Here is a 24,500-nt window from a genome sequence, read left to right as displayed (position 1 = left end):
ACGCCGAGGCGGACAGTACGAAACACTCAATTTGTGTAATCCGTAAACATCGAAAATCAAGATTTTTGTTATGTCCTTCTCTATCGCACTTGATAAATTTGATTGAAAGAGACGCACGTTTCGAAATTTGGATTTCTATGTTCGCGGTAGGCCCCTGGCCTGGTTACCACTGTCGGTTTGGGTTTTAAAATTCTGTTTGTTTCTGTACCGGCTCTACACCGTGGGCTGGTAAAGCCCAACAGACTTTAAAGGAGTATTCTTGACCGCATTTAGAGACTAAAATCACCTTATAAAGTTTTCTGAAATCGGTCTTGTTTTAGAGATTATGACAATTCTTGTGAAAAACGCCTTTTTTAGCTGCGACGCTGCAACTATGTGCCTTGGTTTAAAAGACATAACAGGCATTGAATTATTAAAGGAAACTTGCAATTCTTATCTGTAAATAATAAAAACTTCACTTAATTAAATTAAATTAAATATAATGGGAATATTCTTACGCAAATTGAATAAATCCCACGGTAAGCTCAAGAAGACTTGTGTTATGGATACTCAGACAACGATATATATAAAATACAAATACATACATATTACATATTATACATACTAAAAACATCCATGGCTCAGGAACAAAAATATCTGTGCTCATCACTCAAATAAGTAAATGCCCTTACCGGGATTCGAACCCAGGTCCATCGGCTTCATAGGCAGGGTCACTAGCCACTAGGCCGGGCCGGTCGTCAAATACTACTAATACTTATTCATTGTAATGTTCTTTTTTCGCCAAGATGTAAAAATAAATAGGTAACGTGTCGTGTGCAGAAAACGCAAGAAACAACTTTTTTCCTTATAATTTGACTGAGGAAGTTCCCATCCCAATTCATTCTTTCTTAATTTCGAATGTATTACCGCCGAAAAAGTGTTAATAATTAAATATGTTTTTACACAAATATGACCCAGTGAAGGTTCAATTGCCGTAATTGTGTGCCATAGATACGACACTATAGACTCGTCTGGTGACGAAGCACTTACTTTTTAACGTACAGCAAGCTAGGTTAGAGTCTGTGCGGAAAGAGAAGAGTCGTGGAATGTATGGGGCCCAATACATTCCACGACTCTTCTCTTTCCGAACAGACTCTAACAGCGGTTTTTGTTTACGGCAAGGGTTCTACCGCTCACCTAGTATTTTAATTACAAGTTAGTTCTGAGGAAAGGTTGTTCCTAGTACTCTAACTAACCTCAGTAATACCTCAGAATAACGAATATTAAGACGGGTACGTTGTCATAGATCTGATTACTCATTAAAGTTACATTTATGTTCGTAATGCTAAGGACGGGGGAGCTCAGTACTCTCACTAAATTAGTGTACCATTATGAAACCCATGACGGCGGCACGCCGGCTCTCTTTACCACATACAAGTCATATAACTCTTTAGGGAATAATCAGGGACGATACAAAAGTTACGCGGGATATGATTGTAATGACAATCGAAACAAATAATTGATGTATAGTCTCTTGGGACCAACAGGAATCACGAAGCGTTGTGGTAGATACGAATATATGAATTATCTATCAGCACTGGGTAGGAATTTCTTATTTATAAGTACTTACATAAAGTTATCACCGCTATGCGAAATAACTTTAGCCAGAAATTATTTATAAATAAAAATAAAAGTCATTTATTTCAGACCTTGGTCCATACAGTGTTAGTTATAATAAGTAGTAATATACTTTGCCAGTATTAGACTAGGTATCTAAATATACCTATCATGTATGTACCTGCATACTTAGATATGTTTGTATTAGTTAGGTATAGGTGCTTACTTTGTAATTATGGGCAATTCGCATCCATACTGCTAGCTTACAAGCTTTTCATTCGCATTACTAACTGATAAATTTCCCTACGTACCTATCTGCACTCTTCATTCATCAATAGCTGGCGCGGACTCGTGCCAACACAGATATGGCAGTGCCAATATCGCAGTTCTTTGTATCGCGCAGGTATTCTATTCACGGCGACTGCTCCGTACGATATCGAATCCAGCCCTTTCAATCCGGAGGTAATGCCTGCCAACAAAGAGCCACGACTACCATTTGCTCAATGGAAATACCATTTGGCTCTGAAATACACTGTAGGTGATTATTCACATTCTCGATTTAAGCTTTTTAGCTTGTTTTCTATGAGTTCTAGAATGACAGTACATTTATAACAGCTAATGGTGGAATCGTTATATTAGGTAAGTACTTACAAAAATATTATTTATTTCTCACCTAAGAAATGCATTTCTAGATGAAAAATCATAGCACCTGCAAAAGTGTAATAGCAAAGAAATATGTAAAATTAGTAAAACTTGGTAACCAGAAATAAAATGGCACATATTATAATTAAATATGAAGGTACAAAACAGGTACAAAAATTTGGTTTTTATGGAATTTATCAATAATCGTCGGGATCGCCGCGTAATAAAGTACATCCGCCATTTCTGACTGTCAGAATGGCGGGTGTACTGTTTTTTGGCGATACATTTAAGTACCGTAAGGTACAATTTTTTTTAAAGGAGGTACTAAATAATTCAAATCAGGTACAAAAATATGGTATGCTTTTTCTCATTTAGGAACATCCGCCGAGTCAGGATCTCCAAAGGGGTGATCTCCCATAGTAAAATTGGAATTTAGCGCCTTTTTCTTCTGACAAGTTGGGTGTGTTTGAGTATAATGTATCTAAAGTTACAGTACATATGGTGCTACTTTTCCGCACTAGTGCGTATATTAGCAAATTATGTAACTATGTCGAGAATTTAAAGGGTCATATGTACTGTAAAACGTTGTACGATACATGTGCGAATATGTAATTCGCAACTCGTGTAGATTTAAAACACTCCCTTCGGTCATGTTTTAATTTATCGCCACTCGTTACGAATTTCCTATTTTTCGCACTTGTATCGTAAATAACTATTCTATACCAATTTATTACAACCAAGGAGATTCAATTTACATATAATTACAATCCTTTTCGATACGATACAAACCTCAACAAGTCGGTACGTCATGTTGAAAATGACGGAAGTGTCACATTGTTTTATTTAACGGAAATGTGACAATGTAATTCAAAATTCCGTGTAACAAAGTCACTTACCAGTGACTTTATTTGGCATCAAAATTCTTGTATTAAATAACATCATGTATCTGAGTAGCCGGATATTCAAATGCAGTAATTGCTACAAGCCGATAGAGCGACGGTTGGGCTTGTTCCAAGCTCAGGACGACTATGAATGCTATTGCGACAGCTACGTCAAGTGTTTCTGGGGGTTGTGTGATGTGCGGCATGACAGCAAGGAGTGTCTCCGACCAAAGCCTGATGGCCAAGGTTCGTTTAATTAGGAACATACTGTCGTGATCGTAACCACGCCAAGCGCGTATTTTTATAACGTGCGAGCAACTGCATGCGTGACATGCTTTACACACTTTTCACGTAATGTAATTACTACCTGGTAACTAGGGCTACGGTCTGAGGTCAAAGGTGTTAAAACAAGCCAATTACCGAGACAAACCACTAAAGCCAATCCAATTGACATCGTCTACATAAATTACAATTATAAAAATAACTAAGTCAATTTTAATAGCTAGTTTTCGCTCGTATAAAAGAGCCATTAACAGTGTATACAACTGGTGGTAAAAAATATTATTCTTCATACATTATTGTTATTTATTGGTGTTTGTTCATCGGTATATTAGAACATTTTTACATTGTTGATCGGATATCGGGTTTTCGATGACCTTTGAAAAAATACAGCTACTAGACAGTGTCCTACGGCGAAGGTCGGCAAACGTTTTATAAGAGCCAGACGCAGCAAAAAATCATCAATAATAGATCTAAGTGTTATTTTTTTGTGTCGCTTAAAGAGCCGCATGCGGCTCGCGGGACGCGGTTTGCCGAGTAGATAGTTTTTGAACTTTAAACATAAATGTGTGTTCTTTTATTAAAATAAAAGAATTAATAAATATAGAAAAGCACTTTCTAAATTTTTACTCTGTGGTCGTGGACAATGTGAAAACGCTCTTAGTCTAACAAGCACGTGCGTCCTTCTTGTGTAGTCACTGTACTGTGTTGTATAATATTCGGGCCTGCAGGCTGTAGCCGAGTTTATAGTCGGCCGAACGCACCGTGCGGTCAAGCGAACATGAAACACTCGAATAGTTAAATGATAACTCCCGACCGAACCTGCCAAGGTCGATTCTAATTTAACAATTTATTATTGATTGGCGCGCATCTCACGCACTTTCACTTCATTTCGCATGCACCAACGAGCGTGAGCTATCTTTAAGGTGGTTCGACTAGGTTACCCAAAGCTTAAACCTCACTAGATGGCGCCACAATTGCAAATTTCGAGTTTTAATTTTTTTGTGGAGTAGTCTTGGTATTTCTATTCTGTAAATTATGTTTAGCGCACTCTTTAAATAAATATTGAACTATTACAACAAACATTGAACACTTCATTGTACAAAAACTACCCCTTAATGTCGACAGAATGTTTCTTGACTCTATTTCTAAGTATCACTCACACATTCAAACAGTCTTACTGGGATCCTTGTAGTAGACAATTTGGCACAGCGGGAGTAGGCTTCAATAGCGTTGCGGTATGTACGTGGAAATACATGGAAGAGGATGTGGGTTCGAGACTCATTAAATTTATTTTGTTATCAGTATTATCAAGTACCTATTATTAATAAATTATTTTATGAGAAATATGAGCGTTTTCCATAAAAATATTAAAAATCTGATTCTCACACATCATGATATTTTTGGGTTCTTCCAACTCAGAATCACTAGCATAATCAATCCTCGTGCTAAAAAAACCCGAAAATTTGTATTGAAATTTTAGTTTTACATTGAAATTTCTTTCACACTAAAATGTGACGTAATGGTATGGATATTTTAGGATATCTTTTTTTAATGCTAGGGTGGAGAAGATTCTAAGTAGAATGAACCTAAGAAAGTCCAAATTTGTAAGTCAGATTTTCCGGTATTTAAAAAAAAAAAAAAAACGCTGTTTTGTTCTAAAATTAAAGCAATCCCTTACTGCCCAGCCTTTAAAAAAGTAGGTAATATTTTACAGTAGAATTAAAACATTTTTTTTACGATACATTTAATTAAATTACAGTGAGTTACAAAATTGGATGGCCTTCTATTTATAACCATTATAAAAAGAAATGAGATATTTACCATGTTTGTTTATATTATTGATTTCCCGATATTTTGACACAACTAGAAGTTTCACACAATGCCTAGAGATAGAAAATTATTTATTTATTTTATTTATTGTCAATTTCATTCAACGGATCACATCATATCCAATTTATGTGTTTATGTATTTCATTGTTTTCTACCTAGTTGGTTATTAAATTCTGTTACTGCAATAATCTTTATCTACATAAAATATACCAACGAAAGTTTAATAAAGTATATATTAAAATGAAGTACACAAAATCAGGAATTACATATGACAATATCATTCAAAATCGCCTTCTCTGGCTTTGACACAGGCCCTCAAACGACGAGGCCAGTCATCAATAGCGGCACGCACGATTGTCATGTCTAATTCCGTCACTGTCTTAACTATGGCCCGCTTGAGGGAGTTAAGATTTGTGTGGGGTTTAGCACAGGCTTTCTCCTCAATAACCTACTATATGGCATAATCCAGGGGGTTAAGGTCCGGGCTGGAGGACGGCCAGTCTTCGTGGGCAATAAAGTCAATTTTGTTCCTTCGAAACCAGGCTTGAGTTGTTTTTGCCTTATGTGCAGGAGCTGAGTCCTGTTCAAAGATCCATGGCTGGTTTTGAAATAGGGTGTGACTTAAGGGCTTCACTATTGGTTCGAGAACGGTTTTCAGTTTCCGGTTTTCACACCTTTTTCATAGAAATGAATCTGTGTTAGCCCTGAGTATGACACACCCAAAATCATGTTTGGCGGGTGCCCACATTTGTGCAATGCAATAGGGTTGTTTCCATCTACAAATCTTAGAGCATAATTGTATCCCAAAAAATTCTTTTGGATTATAAGAACATGTTAAACTACTTTTAGGGGACCTGTAATGACCATATTTTTGTAAATATTGAATTTAAAATATCTTTTGGCACACGTCACGTGACCAAACCCGAAACGTCATTGAAGATTCTGATGACGTCACAACTCTCGGATCGACACTGTTGACAGTTAGGCGATTAACAACAAATGACAAATATCAGTTGACAGTTCGTATCTTCTACGTGTGTATGTAGTTATGTGTCAAACCATAAACTGTGACGTCACACAATTTTCAAAGAGCGTTTTGAGCGCGAAAGCATCTGTCAAAATATATTTTGTTAATTTAACATATTTAAAGCCGTTTTTAGTATAAAAGCTGAATTTTAAGGCAACTTTTAGTTAATATAAAAAGTAATACAAGCGTTTCAAAAATTTGGAATACGATTCTCTTTTAGGCCCCAATTCATTATAGATACGACGAGATAAGCGTTATTTGTGGTATATAATTATAGCTCACAAATCCACCACATTATGTCATTTTTTATTTTTTCGGTAGCATTTGTTTTAACGGAAATAAAGAGGTTGCAAATCGAGTAACAGAACTTCAGAACAGATATCATTTGATATTTACCAGTCGCTTTTCGGTGAAGGAAAACATCGTGAGGAAACTGGACTAATCCCAACAAGGCTTAGTTTTACCCTCTGGGTTGGAAGGTCAGATGGCAGTGGCTTTCGTAAAAACTAGTGCCTACGCCAAATCTTGGGATTAGTTGTCAAAGCGGACCCCAAGCTCCATTGAGCCGTGGCAATATGCTGGGACAACGCTAGGAAGAAAGAAAGAAATCGAGTAACAGAACTTAGTAACCAACTAGGTATAATAGTTATGATGTAAATGTCCATATCATGTTGGAGTCATATATGTATTAGCCAACTAATTATTCAAGATCAATACACTTAGCTCCCTTAGGTATTCGCCTAAGTACAATCTCGGGCAAAATTGAATTTTATAAAAGTGAACTAGTTTCTAGGTCATATTTTCTATGAATTGGTCATTTTTGTAGACTCCAATTACAGTTACACTTTTCCTGGTTTTTCGCGGACCAGAATATCGATGATTTTTGTAACTTGATTTAGACGTTGCTATCATTTTCAATCCAAAAACACATAAAATCACAATTCAGAACATGCGGCAGCGTTGCTTTCTATCAAGTACCTCAAGCACCAGGGCGGCTACCGGGAAAATCGAAATTCGTCAATTTCGGGCATTTTTCTCTGTCACTCTAATTACGTCTTAGTGAGAGTAAAAGAGAAAGATCCCCGCAATTTGCGAATTTAGGTTTTCGCGGTAGGCCCCCAGGTCCTGTCAAGTTTCAGCAGTGTTGCCAGGTGAGCGGAAGAGAATTATCGTACTTGAGTGTCAATATTATTGTACCGTAAAAAAAAATATCGTACGCCAATCAAAAAGGCAGCCCCTAAAAATGTCTTGCAAAATAAGCTTAAACTTCCAATTAATAATAAAAAAAAGACAATTTTCGTCTAAATTGCGCAAAAAATCTGTTTATGTTTGTGTATTTTTGGGATAGACTCAAACGGTATACAGGAAATTGTGACATTTTAAACTTTAAACTTACACCAAGGAGCCGAACACCCAAAAGATACTAATTTTAGCCTATATCTGAGAGAAAGTGTCATATTTTGCTTCAAATTACTTGACTTTTAAGGTGGCATCATCCAAGGGCTGAAATTATAGTACTTTAGTGTACGATAATGCTCTTTGGAACATTACGTCATACCGGGGCCCAAATTATCGTACATGTACGACAATTATCGTACGCCTGGTCACACTGAGTGTCAGTGTCGACAGAGTCAGCTAAAAACGCGTCAAACATCGCAACGTCGCGCCGATGCATGGAGTGGCAACGCCGCAATGTATTTGTACACGACATTTGTCACACACACATGAGTAAAATTTATAAAAATATAACGTTGATTATTGCATGATTTCTGTATGAAACAAAGTTTTTCTATTAATTTAGCGCAAATGAATATTCGAAAGTAGATAGATGCGCAACTATTTATGTAATAATATTGTGTAATTAATTAATAAATAGCGATTGTTTTTTGTATGAAAATCGAACCACCAACATTACGTCATACCGGGGCCCAAATTATCGTACATGTACGACAATTATCGTACGCCTGGTCACACTGAGTGTCAGTGTCGACAGAGTCAGCTAAAAACGCGTCAAACATCGCAACGTCGCGCCGATGCATGGAGTGGCAACGCCGCAATGTATTTGTACACGACATTTGTCACACACACATGAGTAAAATTTATAAAAATATAACGTTGATTATTGCATGATTTCTGTATGAAACAAAGTTTTTCTATTAATTTAGCGCAAATGAATATTCGAAAGTAGATAGATGCGCAACTATTTATGTAATAATATTGTGTAATTAATTAATAAATAGCGATTGTTTTTTGTATGAAAATCGAACCACCTTAAGGGCGTATCAAAACAACATCAAAACCGTAACAAGTTGTTAAATCAGAATCGGCCCCTATGGCGTCATCTGGCGCTCAGTCACATAATCTTCATGTACTTGTCTATACACGTCAGAACAATCTAAGAATTAAGGCATTCGGGTTATTCCCACTAGTTACCACCAAGTTGTTACCAGTGGTAACGACTGGATTTTTTTTCCCACCTTTTACCAGTGGCAACTACTGGGAAAACAAATTCCACCGAACCTAACCAATCTGAGTTGGTTGTAAGTAACGTTTGCATGTATTGTATTTTAATCTACTATGTAGTTTTGTAGCCAGCCACATTACGAAAAAAATATTTTTACAGCATTCCAAACATGTAACTAAATAGTTATTTGTTTTACCTACAAGGGGGCAAAGTTGTTTAACCGCTCGTGCAAATATTGATATTGATACCCGAGCAAGCAAAAGATTCCAAAATTGGTTCAAGGCACGAGGATTAAACAAGCTTTGCCTCCGAGTGAAACAAAATTTAGTCACCATACCAACGTAAGGAAAATCTACAACTATGAAATACCAAAATAATCAAACCAAATCAAATCCAAATGAACGTAATAAAAAAATTATTATTCAAAATCATAATTTAAAAGTCAATTACACCAGCTAACATAAGGAAACAACTCAAAATTTGCATCTGATTACTTTGTCCCACGTGGATAAAATGCAACTTTCTCATTCGTTTTTGAACAATCAAGAGGGCCTTTACCAGTTGGTGTGGTGAAATTTCTTTTTATTCTAAGTACATAAAATATCTTATTTAGTAATCTAACTTTTCTTCTAATTTCAGTAATAACCGTTCAACCGAAATGCAAGGTAATACCGTGTCAAGCCTAGTCTCAGGTCATAGTTTGTTTTTCAAATTCTTCTAAATGAAGATCATAAATATAATTCAAGACTTTATTTCATGTGTCATTAAAAGTATAATCCGATAAACTACTTTGTCTTTCATTTAGCACTTGCCGTACATTCATATTAATTCGTGATTCTTGTATGTAATCTTGGAAGGGGCCCCATACTGCTTCATCAACATTTTTATTCGTCTCCGATAGCAATTGCTTTTTATCGGATATGTACTTGAAGGTGGCCTCACTATAGCTGATCATGTTTAGATCTTCCTGGTCGGCCCAGGGTGATGTTTGTGCTGGTAGGATCTTTGGAACTGCATGATAGCAGAGCCTTGTCTCCTTAGACATTATCATGACATCTCCACTGTTAAGTAGTATTGCTGATGGCTCTACAGATTTGTCTTTACCTCCAATAAGGAAAATTGCTGATTGACCAAAACTGAAAAATAGAATATTAAACAAATTTGAGTCTACAATAAAAATATGGGACGAACATTGGATAATAGTTGCAGTTTAGGCTTTTCTTTGGGCTAACTTGTTTATAATCAGAGATTGAAATAAGTTTACCAGCCATAATAAATGTAAATAGGCAGACTGGTTTCTTTGATATGCATTTGAACCCTGTCACATATAACTATGCAGAATATTTTTCTTGTGCCTTAGATAGAAGTAAAGTTTACGCACGAATTTTGAAGAAGTTTGAAGAACTGGTGTCCCACCATACACCAGTTATGGAGGCGCAGGGTGCAAGCGGAACTCAAATCCACATCCTCAATTTTTCTGGCAACTTTCTGTATTTGTAACAAACAAGTGTATACACCGTGTTTTTTTAGATTTCCGTTAATTTCAAGGGTGCATTCCTGAGCTTAAATTAAGTAACTTTCTCAAAGACACTGGTATTCTAACTAACTCTATTTCGGAGATAATCAATCATTTGTTTTTATGTTATAAGGTTCTTACGAGCGTATACACTTGTCTTAGGGCCTGTTTACATATTAACTAGTGTTTGGTACCTACAAGTGTATATATTTGAAAAAATATGCAAAAAAAAAATTTTTTTTATAATTAAGTTACTACATTGCTACCTTCAACCATATTTTAAGTACTCAGATGTGGCTTTTCTACAAAAATTGTTGTGAATGACAGCCCTACTTTAGTTTCTCACTATTCAAGGCATTGGCATACAAACCTGAAAGAAAACAGAGGAGCTTCTAGATTAACTTCCGAGTGATCTGTGTGAGCAGACAGTGTAGAGTCCATATGGTAATAGTTGACAATGGCCGCCTCAGCCTTGAAGCCGGTGTAGCCAACAAACTGTGCCACTACATCCGACAACTCTGCCAACTCCTCAGGAAATGGGGATTTGTTTTCATCTGTGTATACCTGGAATTGATTTAACAAATAATTAACTATGTTAAACTATTTATTTAAAATTTAACTGATTTAGAAAATGTAAAGATGCAAATAAATAATTTTATACTAAAACATTTCATCAAGTTCTTGATTGCTACATGATAACGCCAATTTTTCCATAATATAAAATGAAGCACATGACACAGGGGAGCCGGATTAGTTGAAAATTTGGATTATTGGAAGTTAGAGCAAATTTGCATATTTTGATATGTTTTTAATTATAGTGTAGAAATACTAAAACATGTACAGTCAGCATCAAATACTTTGTAGCAACCAAAGTAGCCAAATAGTTCGGTACACCATATATTTAGTATGGTGTACCGAACTATTTGGCCACTTTGACTGCTACAAAGTATTTGACGCTGACTGTACTTATACACTAAAATAGAAACTTCATAGAAAAATCAACCCTTAACTGGTGTATATCCATTTACGAAGGGAAGGCTGTCTGATGATGTAAATTCAGGATATAAATGATCACATGCATCCCTATTTAAGTACCGGATTTTAGATGTACAGTCAAGGTATTAAATATCGACACGGACAAAGTGCCAAAAATATGTATACACGACCTTATTGCCTATACAATAAAGAAGTGTGTACATATTTTTGGCACTTTGTTCGTGTCGATATTTAATACCTTGACTGTACCAGACTGTTGATGTGCCAAATTTTCGAGATTCCACTGTACTTAATTTTATAATTTTAGTTAACAATCCAAATTCTTCATTAAGGTAATATGAAGTCATATGGAAGTGTTGCAGTTATACAAATAAAAATAATATAAAGGACAGACAAAAAGCACTCGGAAAAAATATTAACATTTTACTTTTGTGTCCCAGTTGTGGTGATATCCCAATGTAGTCCATCTTAACTTCTTCTGAAGCTGTCTATTGCATGCTCCATTATCAAAACACTCCACCCACCAATCTGGCAACAACACTTCAATATCAATATTCAATTTATTTGGCTTTCTAGGGTATTTTTCCAAACACTTCCTAATCCAATACCTTTGCCCAAGGGCTGTGAACGGATTTTTTAATAGAAATAACCCAGGATGATTATGAAATGTGTATAGTTCCCATTCTTTAGTATTCCTTAAACCTAGCAAGTCTGTTCGGCTGTCTTCACCGACATTGTCGGGATTAACTTTAGTGACCTGAAACAAGTAAAATACTAAAGCTTCTTTCACGAAAAGAACGAATGTATTGTAGTTTTGAACAAAAAATATAGAATTTACCTTATCGGTCATATTGACTAGTGATATTACTTCACTCAACGACGGCTTTGGTTTATTTGATTTGTAATATTTAAATTTTGACTTAAAATTATCAACTGTTTCCATTGTTAATACGTATACGTATTATATTTGACTGCAAAAACTTAAAATAGTCAAGCTTCACTATGCACAAAGTTTTGGTTCAGGTTCAATTATTTCCGGTTGCCATTATCAATATTTTTAAAACCAATAATCTTTCGACAGTTGCATAAAGTGATTGTAAATCACTGCCTTGGCTTATATTATATTTAATTATATGTAGGTAAATTCAATGTGTAAATTCAGTGTATATCTACAAAGAATATCTTAATACATTATGTTCAAAAATATTAGGAAAACACCAAACCAAGGCAATTATTATATCTATGGCAACATTGTAGTTAGCTGTCACTTGTATCGTTTGAGCAATATTTCAAAACGCTAATCGAGTCGCTAGTGTGAACTGCGCACTTGAAATTAAAACGACCGATTTTCCTTTCCTACGCCTAGTATAAGTCATAATACTATTAACTGAAACAACATAACCAAAATGTAATGTCAATGTCATGTCATGCCATTCCCGTCGTCAGTGATATAATAAATATTATTTACTTCAGAAATATAATTTAATACTAATTTACTGTCACAACTTTTGTGCTGATAAAGTAACTTTCATAAAGATTATTTGTTTATTCACTAGTAATAATATGAGCCAATCAAATACGGCCGCTCAAATACCAGAATGTTTGAGGGTAAATTTATTAATAATAATTTTCTTAAAAAAAAAACGATTTTCTTTTAAAAACAAGTACTATAACAAAAATATATCTAATAAAACTTAAACTCACCTATCTTGTAAAATAGAATTTCAATAGGCGGGTCCACACAGAGCGATCGAGCGAGCACGTACGCGTGAGGCAATTTCTTCACGCACAAACCGGCCAGTGTAGACGTGCCTCGGCCGAGGAGGCGCGCTCGGGCGAGGATAACGCACGCGCCGCCTCGGCCGAGGCACGTCTACACTGGCGGCAGGAAATTGCCTCGCGCGTATGCTCGCTCTGTGTGTACCTGGCTAATGTGTAGTTTAGAAAAATATTTTAATGATCTAAACTTTGATTTTTCAGGACGACTCTGAAGATGGCAAATCCAAACTTAGAAAATGGTTAAACATGAACTTCCGAATTGAAATGACTGATGGAAGAGTCCTTATTGGCGTGTTTCTCTGTACAGATCGGGATGCCAATGTAATTTTAGGTAAACATTTATGACCTCAATTCTAAGTAGTACCTCCCTCGCTCTGGGTCATTCCTTATGCAAAGGTTGTCTATTGCTGTTCAGCATGGCAACGTGCCGAGCGTGATGAGCTCCTTTGTTGTATTTTGTGAATGGATCTTGTGCTTGTTACTTAGTTTGGGATTTAGTTTAATTTAGGTTAAGATTTTTGTAATAGTTAAGTAGATATTAGATTGTTTATTTTATAAGCTAGTCATATAAAAGTAAGAATTTAGTACCTGTGGCTTGTGGAAGTTTTGGTATATTATTTGGAATACACATTTTAATTCTAAGAAAAGTGTCAATATGCTTTATAAAAATTTTAGTTGTGTTCTTTTCATACTATGTGTTAAACAAACTCCCTTGTACACATAATAAAAATAATTATTCGAAAAATGATGATAGAGTTAGACCAAGCAAAGTTGGGAGCAATGCAAGTGTTGTTTTAAATGTCAAACTTCGATGAAATTATATGTTTAAATAACACCTCGAAGGAAGTGGCGCCGCTCTTGATGTCTTTCGGAAAGATTAGCCTAATATTGCCATAGACCGAGACTCGTGGAAGAAAGAGAGGGAGGCCTTTGCCCAGCAGTGAGACACAACAGGCTAACAAATAATAAATAGTAATAACACTTGCACAGTCCGACTATCCAAAATCACTGCCAACTTAGCTTGGTCTCACATCAAATTATGTTTATGATTATAATCATTTAATATAATTCCAGGAGCTTGTTCAGAGTACCTAAAAAGCAATGATGGTGAAACTGAAGAGCCCAGAGTTCTGGGTCTAGTCATGGTGCCAGGACGGCACATTGTCTCCATACAGATTGACGACATGGCCGCACAGCGTAGAACTGCTCCCATAATGAATGATTCTATGTGGTTATAATTGTGAGTGTATTATATTTATTTATTTCAATAAGAGAATAAAAATTCAAACCCATCAAAATAATTTATTTTGGACCAAAATATTAAGTTATTGCGATACATTCAAATTGTTTACTAGTTGTTGCAAGATCTCTACTTCTAAATAGATGTTCTTAGAATCATTAGCAAAAGGATTGTAGCTGTCACTTGCATTTACATTATTAGTTTTAGTTAGAAGTGCTGTTAAATCTTGAACAATTGTGTTTATTCCTCTTTGAGGATTTGATAAAACTCTATTCAGAAGTTTAGGCTCCATTAATTTTTGCAAACATAGGTATGGATGAGGTAGTATTTTTGATTGGCTAATATTTTTATAGAAAGTGGTGCTCAGTATCCTTACATCCTCATCTTCATCTTGTAAAAGTATAATAGCGGACTCGATCATGGTAACTTTTACAGCATCTGATAAACTATGGAATGAACTTGATAATTCGTTATTTGCTAATGCTGCAATGTATCTCATTTCTACATCAACAGACTCAGGGTCGCATAATTTTAAAACTTCTTTTGACAAATATACAACACTTTTTGCATCATTTTTACCTAACAAAATCCGTACAGTAAATGGCAGTAAGTAGCGCAATTTATATATATGACCATTTGTTTGTATTGCGTGCAGTAAAGGTCCAGTAAAACAATTTATATCTACTAATTGAGATATCTTGTAGAGAATTTTCCATATTTCGCTGCTGCTAAATTTATTGTTACATGCCAATAGCAATTCTGCAATATTTGTTAACACATCGTTAGGAATTTCTACAAACTCACATTTTATTTTGTCTAGCAGATCTTTACAACAGTTCTCAAATCCAGTTCTGTTTGTAAATATTTCTATCACATGTGATATTTCATACCAAGAAATATTTTTAACACATTTTCTTGCTCGCGCATTTGCCCAAGAGTGAATTCCGGGTGCAAAACCATATGTATCTAATTCTGTCATAGTGTCCAGTAATGTGTCAACACTCACATCAAATTCAAAAATATCTTCATACAGTTCCTTACACACATAGGAATGTCTGCCTTTGTAAAGTTGACTCTGAATAACTTGCTTTATCAGTTGGAACTGAGCTTTTGTCTCTTTATTATGTTTATAGCAATGTGCCAACAATATGAGCACTCCATGCAAAAAGTTTTCTGATACCAGTCCATGTTTCATCAATGACTTATAAATTACATCAAATGAGAAAATGTTAAATATGGATTTGGCAGTAAGACGTCTTACAGTGTAGATGGGGCTATCCAGAAGACAAATTAAACTTTGTAACAAATTTAAATGAGATGACGTTTCCTCCGTTGTGTCAGAGGAAAAATTGTACCTTATAGCACTATTCGCCAACATATTCAGTATGGGCACTAAATTGGAATGTGCCAGTACTTTATCAGATGTACTGATGTTTCTTAGTTGATGATTAATGTACAGCCATAATTTCGGGGAATGCGTGCGTATTTCATCACAAGCTACTGTAGCTATGTTCTCATCTCCTGTCCCAGATGCTTTTTTCTGGCCTATTAGTTTTGGAACTAAAGCACCATAGAGTTGGAGAGCAGCATTTCTGAAATAAAATATAAATAAATACTTGGGGATAATCTTACACAGATCGACCTAACCCTACACTAAGTAAAGTTTCTACTTGTATGGATAAATACATAGATCACATCCAAAACCCAGAAACACACAAATATGAGATTCCAACCCCGGACCAGTTAAAAAAACTAAATAAAATAGTAGTAGGTATGATAACCATTATAATATATATATAAAGAGTATTATAGTTTAGACACACAGCAGTGTTCGTATAAAAATGAAGTATGTACCTTATTTGCCAATGGGGACTCGTCAAATTATCAAATGCAAGTTTGGCCAATTGTGGAGAGTAGTACATAACATCGGAAGCTATACTGCTATCTACAACTATTCTTGTCAGAAAGTGAATGTAGATGGCTTTTGGTAGATCCTTTTCGTTTTCAATATCTGTATTCCCGTGTAATTTCTCAGGTAGGTCTTCGGAGTGACTGCAGGTTTCCAATATCATGTTCATAAAGTAATGAAATAAAGGCTGTAATAGGCAACAAAATAATGTGTTAATGTACTAATTAGACAAGACTAACCAAGAATACAATTAACAAAAGTTGAATATTTTTATGATCTAACCTTTCCCTTTTTCATGTCACTAGATACTATTCTGTGGACCATAATAGATAATCCAGCACCTCGTCTGGTTATAGATGCCATTTTACTGGCTTCGGTTATTAACTCCTTAAGCTTGTTTTTGAGCAACACATGCGGTATGCTAGAAATGTCCACTTCATCAGGGAGGGATGTCAAATATTGAATAGCTTGACCTGCAAATTTTATACAAAAGTAATTTTAAATTACTTGATCAGTTTGAAAAATTTGTAACCAAGTCTACCCCACCACACGCAACAGCCCTATCTTAGTGACCAAGTCTACCCCACCACAAGCAACAGCCCTATGTTAGTGACCAAGTCTACCCCACCACAAGCAACAGCCCTATGCTATGTTACCTATATTGAAAAAATATTTTAATTTCATGTTACGTTATATTACAAATCTATTTAAAATCATGTTATGTTTTGGCGCAAAAATATATAATATGTTCGACCTATTTTGATAATGATACGGTTTTATGCGGTGTAGGGCATATACCATAATTCGAGACACTGCATTGCAATAGAGTTTACTAATGCTGCTGAATATTGAAAATGCATTAAAATTCTGATAGGTATCACGAACAATTTTATTAATTTACTCGGGAGTCGGGTGGAATCATCTGAGGGACGGCGATAGTCCCTCAGATGACTCCACCCGACTCCCGAGTAAATCGCCGATAAACAACGATAAATCGCCTCCTTAATGCTCTTGCGTATTAATTAATGGAGAGGCAGATAATGGTTTTCGATATTTTTGTTGTTAGCGGTAGGTCTTCTGATGAAGCTGTTTCTTACGAAACCATTATTATTTTATCATAAACTATTATTATTTTCTTTGCATCAGTGTTACCTGTTATAGATAATAATAGTTAATAACTTACCAAGAGCGGCGCCCGCAGCTTCAATAGCTCCTTTATGTCGTGAACTTTCCAAAACGCGTGTTATTATGAGCAGGAATTTTTCTATATACTGTACTTGATCACAGTGCCGAATCATAAGCGATGCCAAATCACAGCATGCCTGTATGGACAAAATGTATATGTATTTGGGCATTTTCACTTAAAAATGTATCATTTACTTTTCATAAAAGCCATCCAAAAGTTGATGGTTTGTGATTCTAAGTCGAAATAACCCAAAAGTAGTTCGTTTTTCCAAAAAAAGCAAATGGTAGCGTTTTTTTTTTCTGAAAACCCCCATTTAATAATTACGTTTTAATTTACCTACCTTTACATTTAGCCAAATAGAATTGAGGACCATTTGATGAATACCAGATATCTTCGTGTTATCTTTGTCGGCTTTAGACGAGAACCCCGATTTATTAATGATCTGCTCCACCATATCATTCATTTTAGAAAAATCTGAACTTGACGAATTTTCCTCCCAGGCAAAATGATTAGATATGTTGTCCAATGTTTTAAGAAGCCTTATTATTTCTTCATCGGATATTTGAATATTATAAGACTTCTGGTCACAGACATCTAACACAACTAGCATTATATCCATGAAGGAATGCAACTGTTTTCCGTTTTCAATCGACTCTAAAATATCCCTGTTTAATTCGTTTTCATTTGTCAGCTCATTAAATGCAAAAGTAAAAACATCTTCAACAGTTTGAAATCTGGCTAGATCAAGTTTTTCCTTTAACAGAATACTAATAATCAATTTAAACATACTTTGACCACAACTGATTTCATAGAAAAATTTACCTCCAATACTTTTCAATGCTTCATCTATTACATGATTTATCATTAAGTTCGTTTTCTTAAAGGCAGACGAGTAATAATTTAAAAGTAGATTAACTACATTTTCTCTTATATCGTCTGATGGATCCTGTAGCAAGCTTATTAACTTTTTAACAAATGCTTCTTCTGATAGCAACCATTTCCTGTCATCAAGTAACATTTTATACAAAGTTGTGTCACTGTGTCTAGTTTGATTCTTTTTGTTTTTTGGTATGTCGATCAAGCACTCCCACACAATACTGCATACCTTTACAGATGTAATATTTCTTTGATAATTGCCCTTTACATTTAAATTAGAAACAACAAGTTCCTGCAAGGCTATCAAGAATTTTTTAAGATATTGATAGTCCACATGCTCATTATTTTTACAGTGTGTGGTGAAAGCAGCATGAGTTTGCATCAAGAAGTTTTTAAGGCACTTCAACATTCCAAGTCTCAGCACAGTACAGTCAGAATTTATATTATTTTTTACATAATTTAATACAAGCTCGAATTCTAATTGAATAGGTATAGTTTTACCTTGAAATTCACAAAGGATATCAAATGCAGCCATCCTTATATCCACATTGGTGTGTTCTATTCCTTGCACCACCATTAATTCTAAACTGTAATCTTTTGTTGAGTTCCAATTCTTCTGAACAAGCCCAAGCTTATTTGCCTGTTTAAAAATAGACAAGCTGTTATACAGTTTTCTTTCCAGCTCTTCAGTATTTTCAAATATAACTTCAAACTGCTTTACTAAAGACGGAAACTTCTTGAAGGTTTGTAAACACCAGTAGTTGTTAAAATGTTCAATTGCCTTTGTACTTTCCCCATTTAAAATACTATCAACTGTTGGCAGGAACATTTGGACCCAGTCATCTTCAGTGGCCAAGTTCTTCAAAAGTGCAAAATACATATCAGTTCCTGCTGAAACTAAACCTGGTTTTTCTAAGCTGCTTGATAAGCCAGTTAGCCAATCACTTTCTTTAAAAAAAATTGAGATATTCCCTTTACATTGTCCTATCATTTCTGCGAGCATTAAATACTTGGCTTTATTCCAATAAAACCTATTAATTTCTTTAACAATATTTTGGTATGTTGTACCATCCATTAGAGATATCAGTGCCTGAAATATGGTTTTATTTAGATCTCTTACCCCTGTGATAGGATTTTCCCAATTATGATTTACTAAATTTAACAATCTTACTTGATTACCTTGTGTAAATATGCATTCTTGAAGTTGTGTCCCACATACTTTCTTGAAAGAGCTTATTGTTTTGAAAACAATATAAGTGTTCCTTGAGTAATCATATGCCATCTGAATGAGCAAATCAATAATAGAATTCAGAAGAACCTCTAAAGTCGTATTTGCCTTACTGGATCTAGTCAGAAAGTTAGATTGAAACATTCCATACATCAAGGACACTGTCCATGTTGTCTTGGGATTTATCATCACATCATTTTTCCTCTGGTTAATTTCATGATCAATGCCTTGTAATACTTGTTTTAAATAGAACTCCTCTTTTCCAGTTAAAGGAATGATAGTGTATAAACATGTTGAACAAAGTAACTGGTCATCTAACTTGAGAAGCCCTGATTGTAGTTGAAGCCAAAGAACTTGTGTTATTTTATCCCATGTTTCACTGTTCTGTTCTACTGACTGAAGTTTCTTTGCAGATATAAACACTTCCTGAAATCCATGAATAATACATTTTTATAAACTTCTAATATTACATAGTTACACAAGTAATTAATGGGTTTCTGAAAGTTCCTAAATGCCCCTTCTTTTTAAAATATAAAATATCTATAGTTTTGTCAAGCCATTTTCGTCAGTAGATAAAAACGGCAAATTTAAAAAAAAATTGTCGTGGAGAGTTATCGTCCCATTTTTTTTTTAATTCGCGCCTTTTCCTACTGACAAACTTGTTTGACTGACTATAGTATAGTACCCTACTTATAAAATTGCTTAAAGTAGCCAATTTTCATCTGATGAAAATTGGCTACTTTTGGCCAATTTTCATCAGATGAAATATTTTGAACTGGTCAAAAGGATAAGCTAAAACTTTAAAACCAAGTAAGGTCAATGTGGGGTACACCGTCTATCAGGTAAGACCGTCACTTCTAACTCTTGCGTTTGTACACATTCTCCACTTAAGGAAGGTTGGTACAGCAGTAAGAGTGAAACTTCCATTCTGACTTTGTCTGAGAAGTATCCAAGAGCATTTTGCCCTATGATAGTCTTACCTACCAAACAAAAATTTTGTATACCAGTCTTCGACACATTAACCTTGTTTTGGTTTTAGGGTTCATCGGTGATATGGAATCACTGCATACGAAATTGGCATGAAATAAATTTTGTAGCAAATAGTCAAAATACCACTGGCAATACTGACAAAGACCAGCCAATTAAAATAAATAAATATTATAGGACAATTTTACACAGTTTTACCTAGTCCCACAGTAAGCTCAATAAGGTTTATGTTGTGGGTATTATACAATGGTATTATGTAATATATCCCTTGGAGTGGTAGGCAGTCGCCTCTGGACCGATTGTGTCATTTAGATTTCATATTTGATTAAATTAAATAAAATCAAAATTCCAATGACTCAAAAATGAAATATGCCACTTGAAGAGATATATTTATATATAAATACTTATATACATAGAAAACATCCACAACTTAGGAACAAAATATTTGTGATAATAACAAAAATAAATGCCCTTACTAGGATTTTGAATAATAATAATATTCAAGGCAACATAAACAAATTAAAATACTTGCCTGTATCAATGCATTAGTAAGTGTTTTTGCCTGAAGTAATTTCTGTGTTAAATCCTCCATTACTCATTTAATTTTTCATTGCCTGAAATTAAAGTTTGAAATGATCTATAATAACAGGTAACATTCACTACCACTATTTCGTGTTCATTTATTAGGCAAATATGGTATAACTTCCCTGTATATTATTGTAAATCCCGAATAAGGTATGTGACCAGGAAAATAAATTAAAAGCCAATCGCAACTAAAAATAATTTACTATTCAAAATCTAATATTTACAATAAAATCTCAACAATTAAACATTAATCTTTATTGTTCTTTTATAGGTTCATATCCTTCCTTTTGCATTTTCTCTTTAAACACATTAAAGTCCCGTTTCCTATCAAAGTGTGAGACCCACTGTGTGGGACACGACTTTTCGAATAGCTTTCTTAACTCCAAACACTCTTTAGGTTTATAAGAGCTGTCTTTTATATTCTGCTTATCTAAACACTCCCAGTAACGGTCCCTGGAGTCCCAACAAGTCTTTCTTTGTTCTTTATCGGGAAAAGACATCGCTCACGATTGAATATAAACCTAAAATAGAAAGTAAAAATGATTTTTATAAAGGTCTGTTACTGCTAAGCGCTTCGAGTACCACTTAAAAGGCCCCTTAGATATCTACAATCAAGCAATGGAAATATTCAAAACTTACGTATTTTCTTAAGAAGTTGTAGTAATATCGCCCGAATCAGCAAGTCTATCAATTTATTTTAGTTTTCGCAACAATATTCTTAGCCTGTTTAGCAATATCGCATAACCTCAAAACATGAAATTATGACAGATGGACATTGACAGCCTTGTCGCCCTTGTCAGTTGAATCGTATATTGACTGCTATTACGTTCGAGACACCGTTTAAAACGTAGATTCAGCTCCAGAAAAATATTATTTTGTTATCAATAAAATTTAAATTTAGCATTATATTTGGCGTTTCTACGAAGAAATGGAAGTTCGCTCTTTCGTTTTCTCATTCAGCAAGAATTCGTACTAAAATCCAGCTTAGAAGACGGCCCTCGGGGCCTGGCCTACATTCTAACTACATTCATACAAGCTAAGGGACGCAGCTATGCGGTAGAAACTGAGAGCAATATCGCTTGCTCCCTACTTATTGAATAAATTCGTATAGTTGACGAAATATAATTTGCACCGATTAGTCATAAAACATTATATTAGTATTTAGATAGTGATTTTTATCTCTCTGTACTGATTTTCACCACCAATAGGGTTGTTTCCAATTTTTTTAAATGCTTGTAATACGTTCTATATTAATCAAACGTTGCCCTAAAATTCATTTATTACCCTAAAAACGGCTTTAAATATGATAAATTAACAAAATAAATTTTGACACATGCTTTCGCGCCCAAAACGCTCTTTGAAAATTGTGTGACGCTGACGTCACAGTTTAAGGTTTGACTCAACTATGTACATACACACGTAACACCAAGGGGCCGTTGCCTGTTCTCAGTATAAAATTTGATACTCGAGCCGTAGCCATTTAGATGGTAGACAAGCTGTGATGTATGCGTGCGAGTGGATTTTTAACCAACTAATAAAATATGTTTTCTGCAATAATTGAGTTATTTTATTAGTCATAAGTATTCATTATCCATAAGCATTTCTATGATATTTTTATGGAAGATATCGATGCTTCATTTAATTGGCCACCACCAAAATGGCTACGGCTTGAGTATTACATTTTGTACTGAGAACAGACAGCCTACCGCGAAAACCGAAAATCACATATTGCGGTGATCTTTTTCTTTTACTCAGACTAAGACGTAATTAGAGTGGCGGAGAAACCGAGAGTTGTGACGTCATCAAAATCTTCAATATCGTTTCGACTTGGGTCACGTGACGTGTGTTAAAAGATATTTTAAATTCAATATTTACAAAAATATGCTCATTAGAGATCCACTAAAGGTACATACATACATACATACATATAATCACGCCTATTTCCCGAAGGGGTAGGCAGAGACCACGGATTTCCACTTGCTACGATCCTGACATACCTCTTTCGCTTCCTTCACTTTCATGACATTCCTCATACACGCTCGTCGGTTTAGGGTGCTCTTGACCTGGCCTTTCTTCAGGATTTCCCCGATTTGATCAGAGAAAGTCCGCCGAGGTCTACCCCTTCCAACTCCCTCTTCTACTTCTCCCTCATACACTCTCTTTGTTAACCTTCTTTCACTCATTCTTTCCACGTGTCCAAACCATCTCAACATACCTTTCTCAATTTTTGTCACTACATCTTCGTTCAGTCCACACTTTTCCCTTATCACACTGTTCCTAATTCTATCTTGTAATTTTACACCACACACACTTCTCAACGCTCTCATTTCCACTGCATTCACTTGACTCTGATGTTTCTTCTGCCATACCCAACTTTCGCTACCATACATAAGTGTAGGCACCAACACCCCTCTATGCACAGCCAACCGTGCTTTTTGCGACACCTTCTGGCTGCTCATAAAAGCGTTGAGTGCCCCATTCACACGATTTCCAGCATTCACTCTCCTTTCAATGTCTTCATCATGTTTACCGTCCCTAGTGAACAAGGTTCCCAGATACACAAACTCTTTCACTTGTTCAACTCTTTCTTGACCAATCAAAACTTCACAGTTTGTCATACTTTCTCCCTTTTCAAATACCATTACTTTCGTCTTGCTCACATTTATTTTCATTCCTTTCCTTTCAAAAGATCTATGCATTCTAGTTACCATCTCCTGCAATTCTTCACCCGATGACGCCAGCAATACCAGGTCATCAGCGTAAAGAAGACATTTGACGAGTAAACCTTTCATTCTCAGCCCACATTCATCATTTCTCAAATCATGCATACTACTGTCCATGAATAGATTAAACAGCCACGGTGACGCTACACATCCTTGCCTAACACCCTTTTCGATGCTAAACCACTCAGTGTACGATCCGTTTACTCTCACACAAGCACTGGAATCCTCATAGAGCGATTTCAGTGCCTGAATGAGACGACCTCTCAATCCATACACCGACAGTACCGACCAAAGTTCATTTCTCACCACTCTGTCATAAGCCTTTTCCAAATCCACGAAAGCGCAATAGACCTTTTGACCTCTGGCCAAATACTTTTCGGCTATGCATCGCAGGGAAAAGACTTGATCCGTACATCCCATACCCTTTCGGAATCCCGCTTGTGCATCCCATACTTTCTCATCGGTTTCTTTCACTACTCTTTCAATCAATATCTTTGCATACAATTTGCCGACGACGCTGAGTAAGCTAATGCCTCTGTAGTTTTTGCAATCCAGTTGTGATCCCTTTCCTTTGTAAAGAGGTACAATGACAGCCTTGCACCAGTCCCTGGGCACTTGGCCGGTTCTAAAGCACATATTGAAAAGTCGATACATCTGAGTTGCTACAATGCCCTGTCCAGCTTTCAGCATCTCGACAGAAACTTTATCATATCCTGCAGCCTTTCCTGATTTCATTCCTTTCAGCGCTTTCAC

General features: G+C 35.4%; 3 protein-coding genes and 1 long non-coding RNA gene across 6 annotated transcripts; 2 read left to right on the top strand and 2 right to left on the bottom strand.

Moving 5' to 3' along the window:
* Nucleotides 1-625: 625 nt before the first annotated feature.
* LOC133525727 (uncharacterized) lies at nucleotides 626-9,510 on the top strand. The gene is made up of 2 exons (XR_009800617.1): nucleotides 626-3,365; nucleotides 9,362-9,510. It is a non-coding gene; the product is annotated as an uncharacterized LOC133525727 (long non-coding RNA).
* LOC133525725 (nucleic acid dioxygenase ALKBH1) lies at nucleotides 9,458-12,284 on the bottom strand. The gene is made up of 4 exons (XM_061862091.1): nucleotides 12,073-12,284; nucleotides 11,662-11,991; nucleotides 10,609-10,802; nucleotides 9,458-9,858 (listed from the first exon to the last, which is right to left on the bottom strand). Exons 1-4 carry the CDS (start codon nucleotides 12,175-12,177, stop codon nucleotides 9,477-9,479), a joined length of 1,011 nt encoding a protein of 336 aa, XP_061718075.1. The 5' UTR covers nucleotides 12,178-12,284; the 3' UTR covers nucleotides 9,458-9,476.
* A 369-nt stretch (nucleotides 12,285-12,653) lies between these two features.
* On the top strand, nucleotides 12,654-14,314 carry LOC133525726 (N-alpha-acetyltransferase 38, NatC auxiliary subunit). The gene is made up of 3 exons (XM_061862092.1): nucleotides 12,654-12,842; nucleotides 13,215-13,344; nucleotides 14,088-14,314. Exons 1-3 carry the CDS (start codon nucleotides 12,798-12,800, stop codon nucleotides 14,249-14,251), a joined length of 339 nt encoding a protein of 112 aa, XP_061718076.1. The 5' UTR covers nucleotides 12,654-12,797; the 3' UTR covers nucleotides 14,252-14,314.
* Nucleotides 14,296-22,087, bottom strand: LOC133525724 (cytochrome c oxidase assembly factor 6 homolog). 3 transcript variants are annotated; one of them, XM_061862088.1, is made up of 7 exons: nucleotides 21,664-22,087; nucleotides 20,968-21,053; nucleotides 17,689-19,874; nucleotides 17,346-17,484; nucleotides 16,445-16,635; nucleotides 16,108-16,349; nucleotides 14,296-15,845 (listed from the first exon to the last, which is right to left on the bottom strand). In XM_061862088.1, exons 2-7 carry the CDS (start codon nucleotides 21,029-21,031, stop codon nucleotides 14,339-14,341), a joined length of 4,329 nt encoding a protein of 1,442 aa, XP_061718072.1. In that variant the 5' UTR covers nucleotides 21,032-21,053; nucleotides 21,664-22,087; the 3' UTR covers nucleotides 14,296-14,338. The 3 variants fall into 3 exon arrangements, with proteins under 3 accessions (XP_061718072.1, XP_061718073.1, XP_061718074.1); XM_061862089.1 differs by lacking the exons at nucleotides 20,968-21,053; nucleotides 21,664-22,087 and having other exon boundaries at nucleotides 17,689-19,314; nucleotides 19,404-19,492; XM_061862090.1 differs by lacking the exons at nucleotides 14,296-15,845; nucleotides 16,108-16,349; nucleotides 16,445-16,635; ... (1 more) ...; nucleotides 17,689-19,874; nucleotides 20,968-21,053 and adding an exon at nucleotides 21,209-21,545 and having other exon boundaries at nucleotides 21,664-21,823.
* Between the last annotated feature and the right edge of the window lie 2,413 nt (nucleotides 22,088-24,500).

Source organism: Cydia pomonella, chromosome 15, assembly GCF_033807575.1.
Source record: "Cydia pomonella isolate Wapato2018A chromosome 15, ilCydPomo1, whole genome shotgun sequence".
NCBI classification, from domain to species: Eukaryota; Metazoa; Arthropoda; class Insecta; order Lepidoptera; family Tortricidae; genus Cydia; species Cydia pomonella.
The sequence above is the reverse complement of the archived record's forward strand: the minus strand, read 5'-3'. Positions and strand labels throughout refer to the sequence as shown.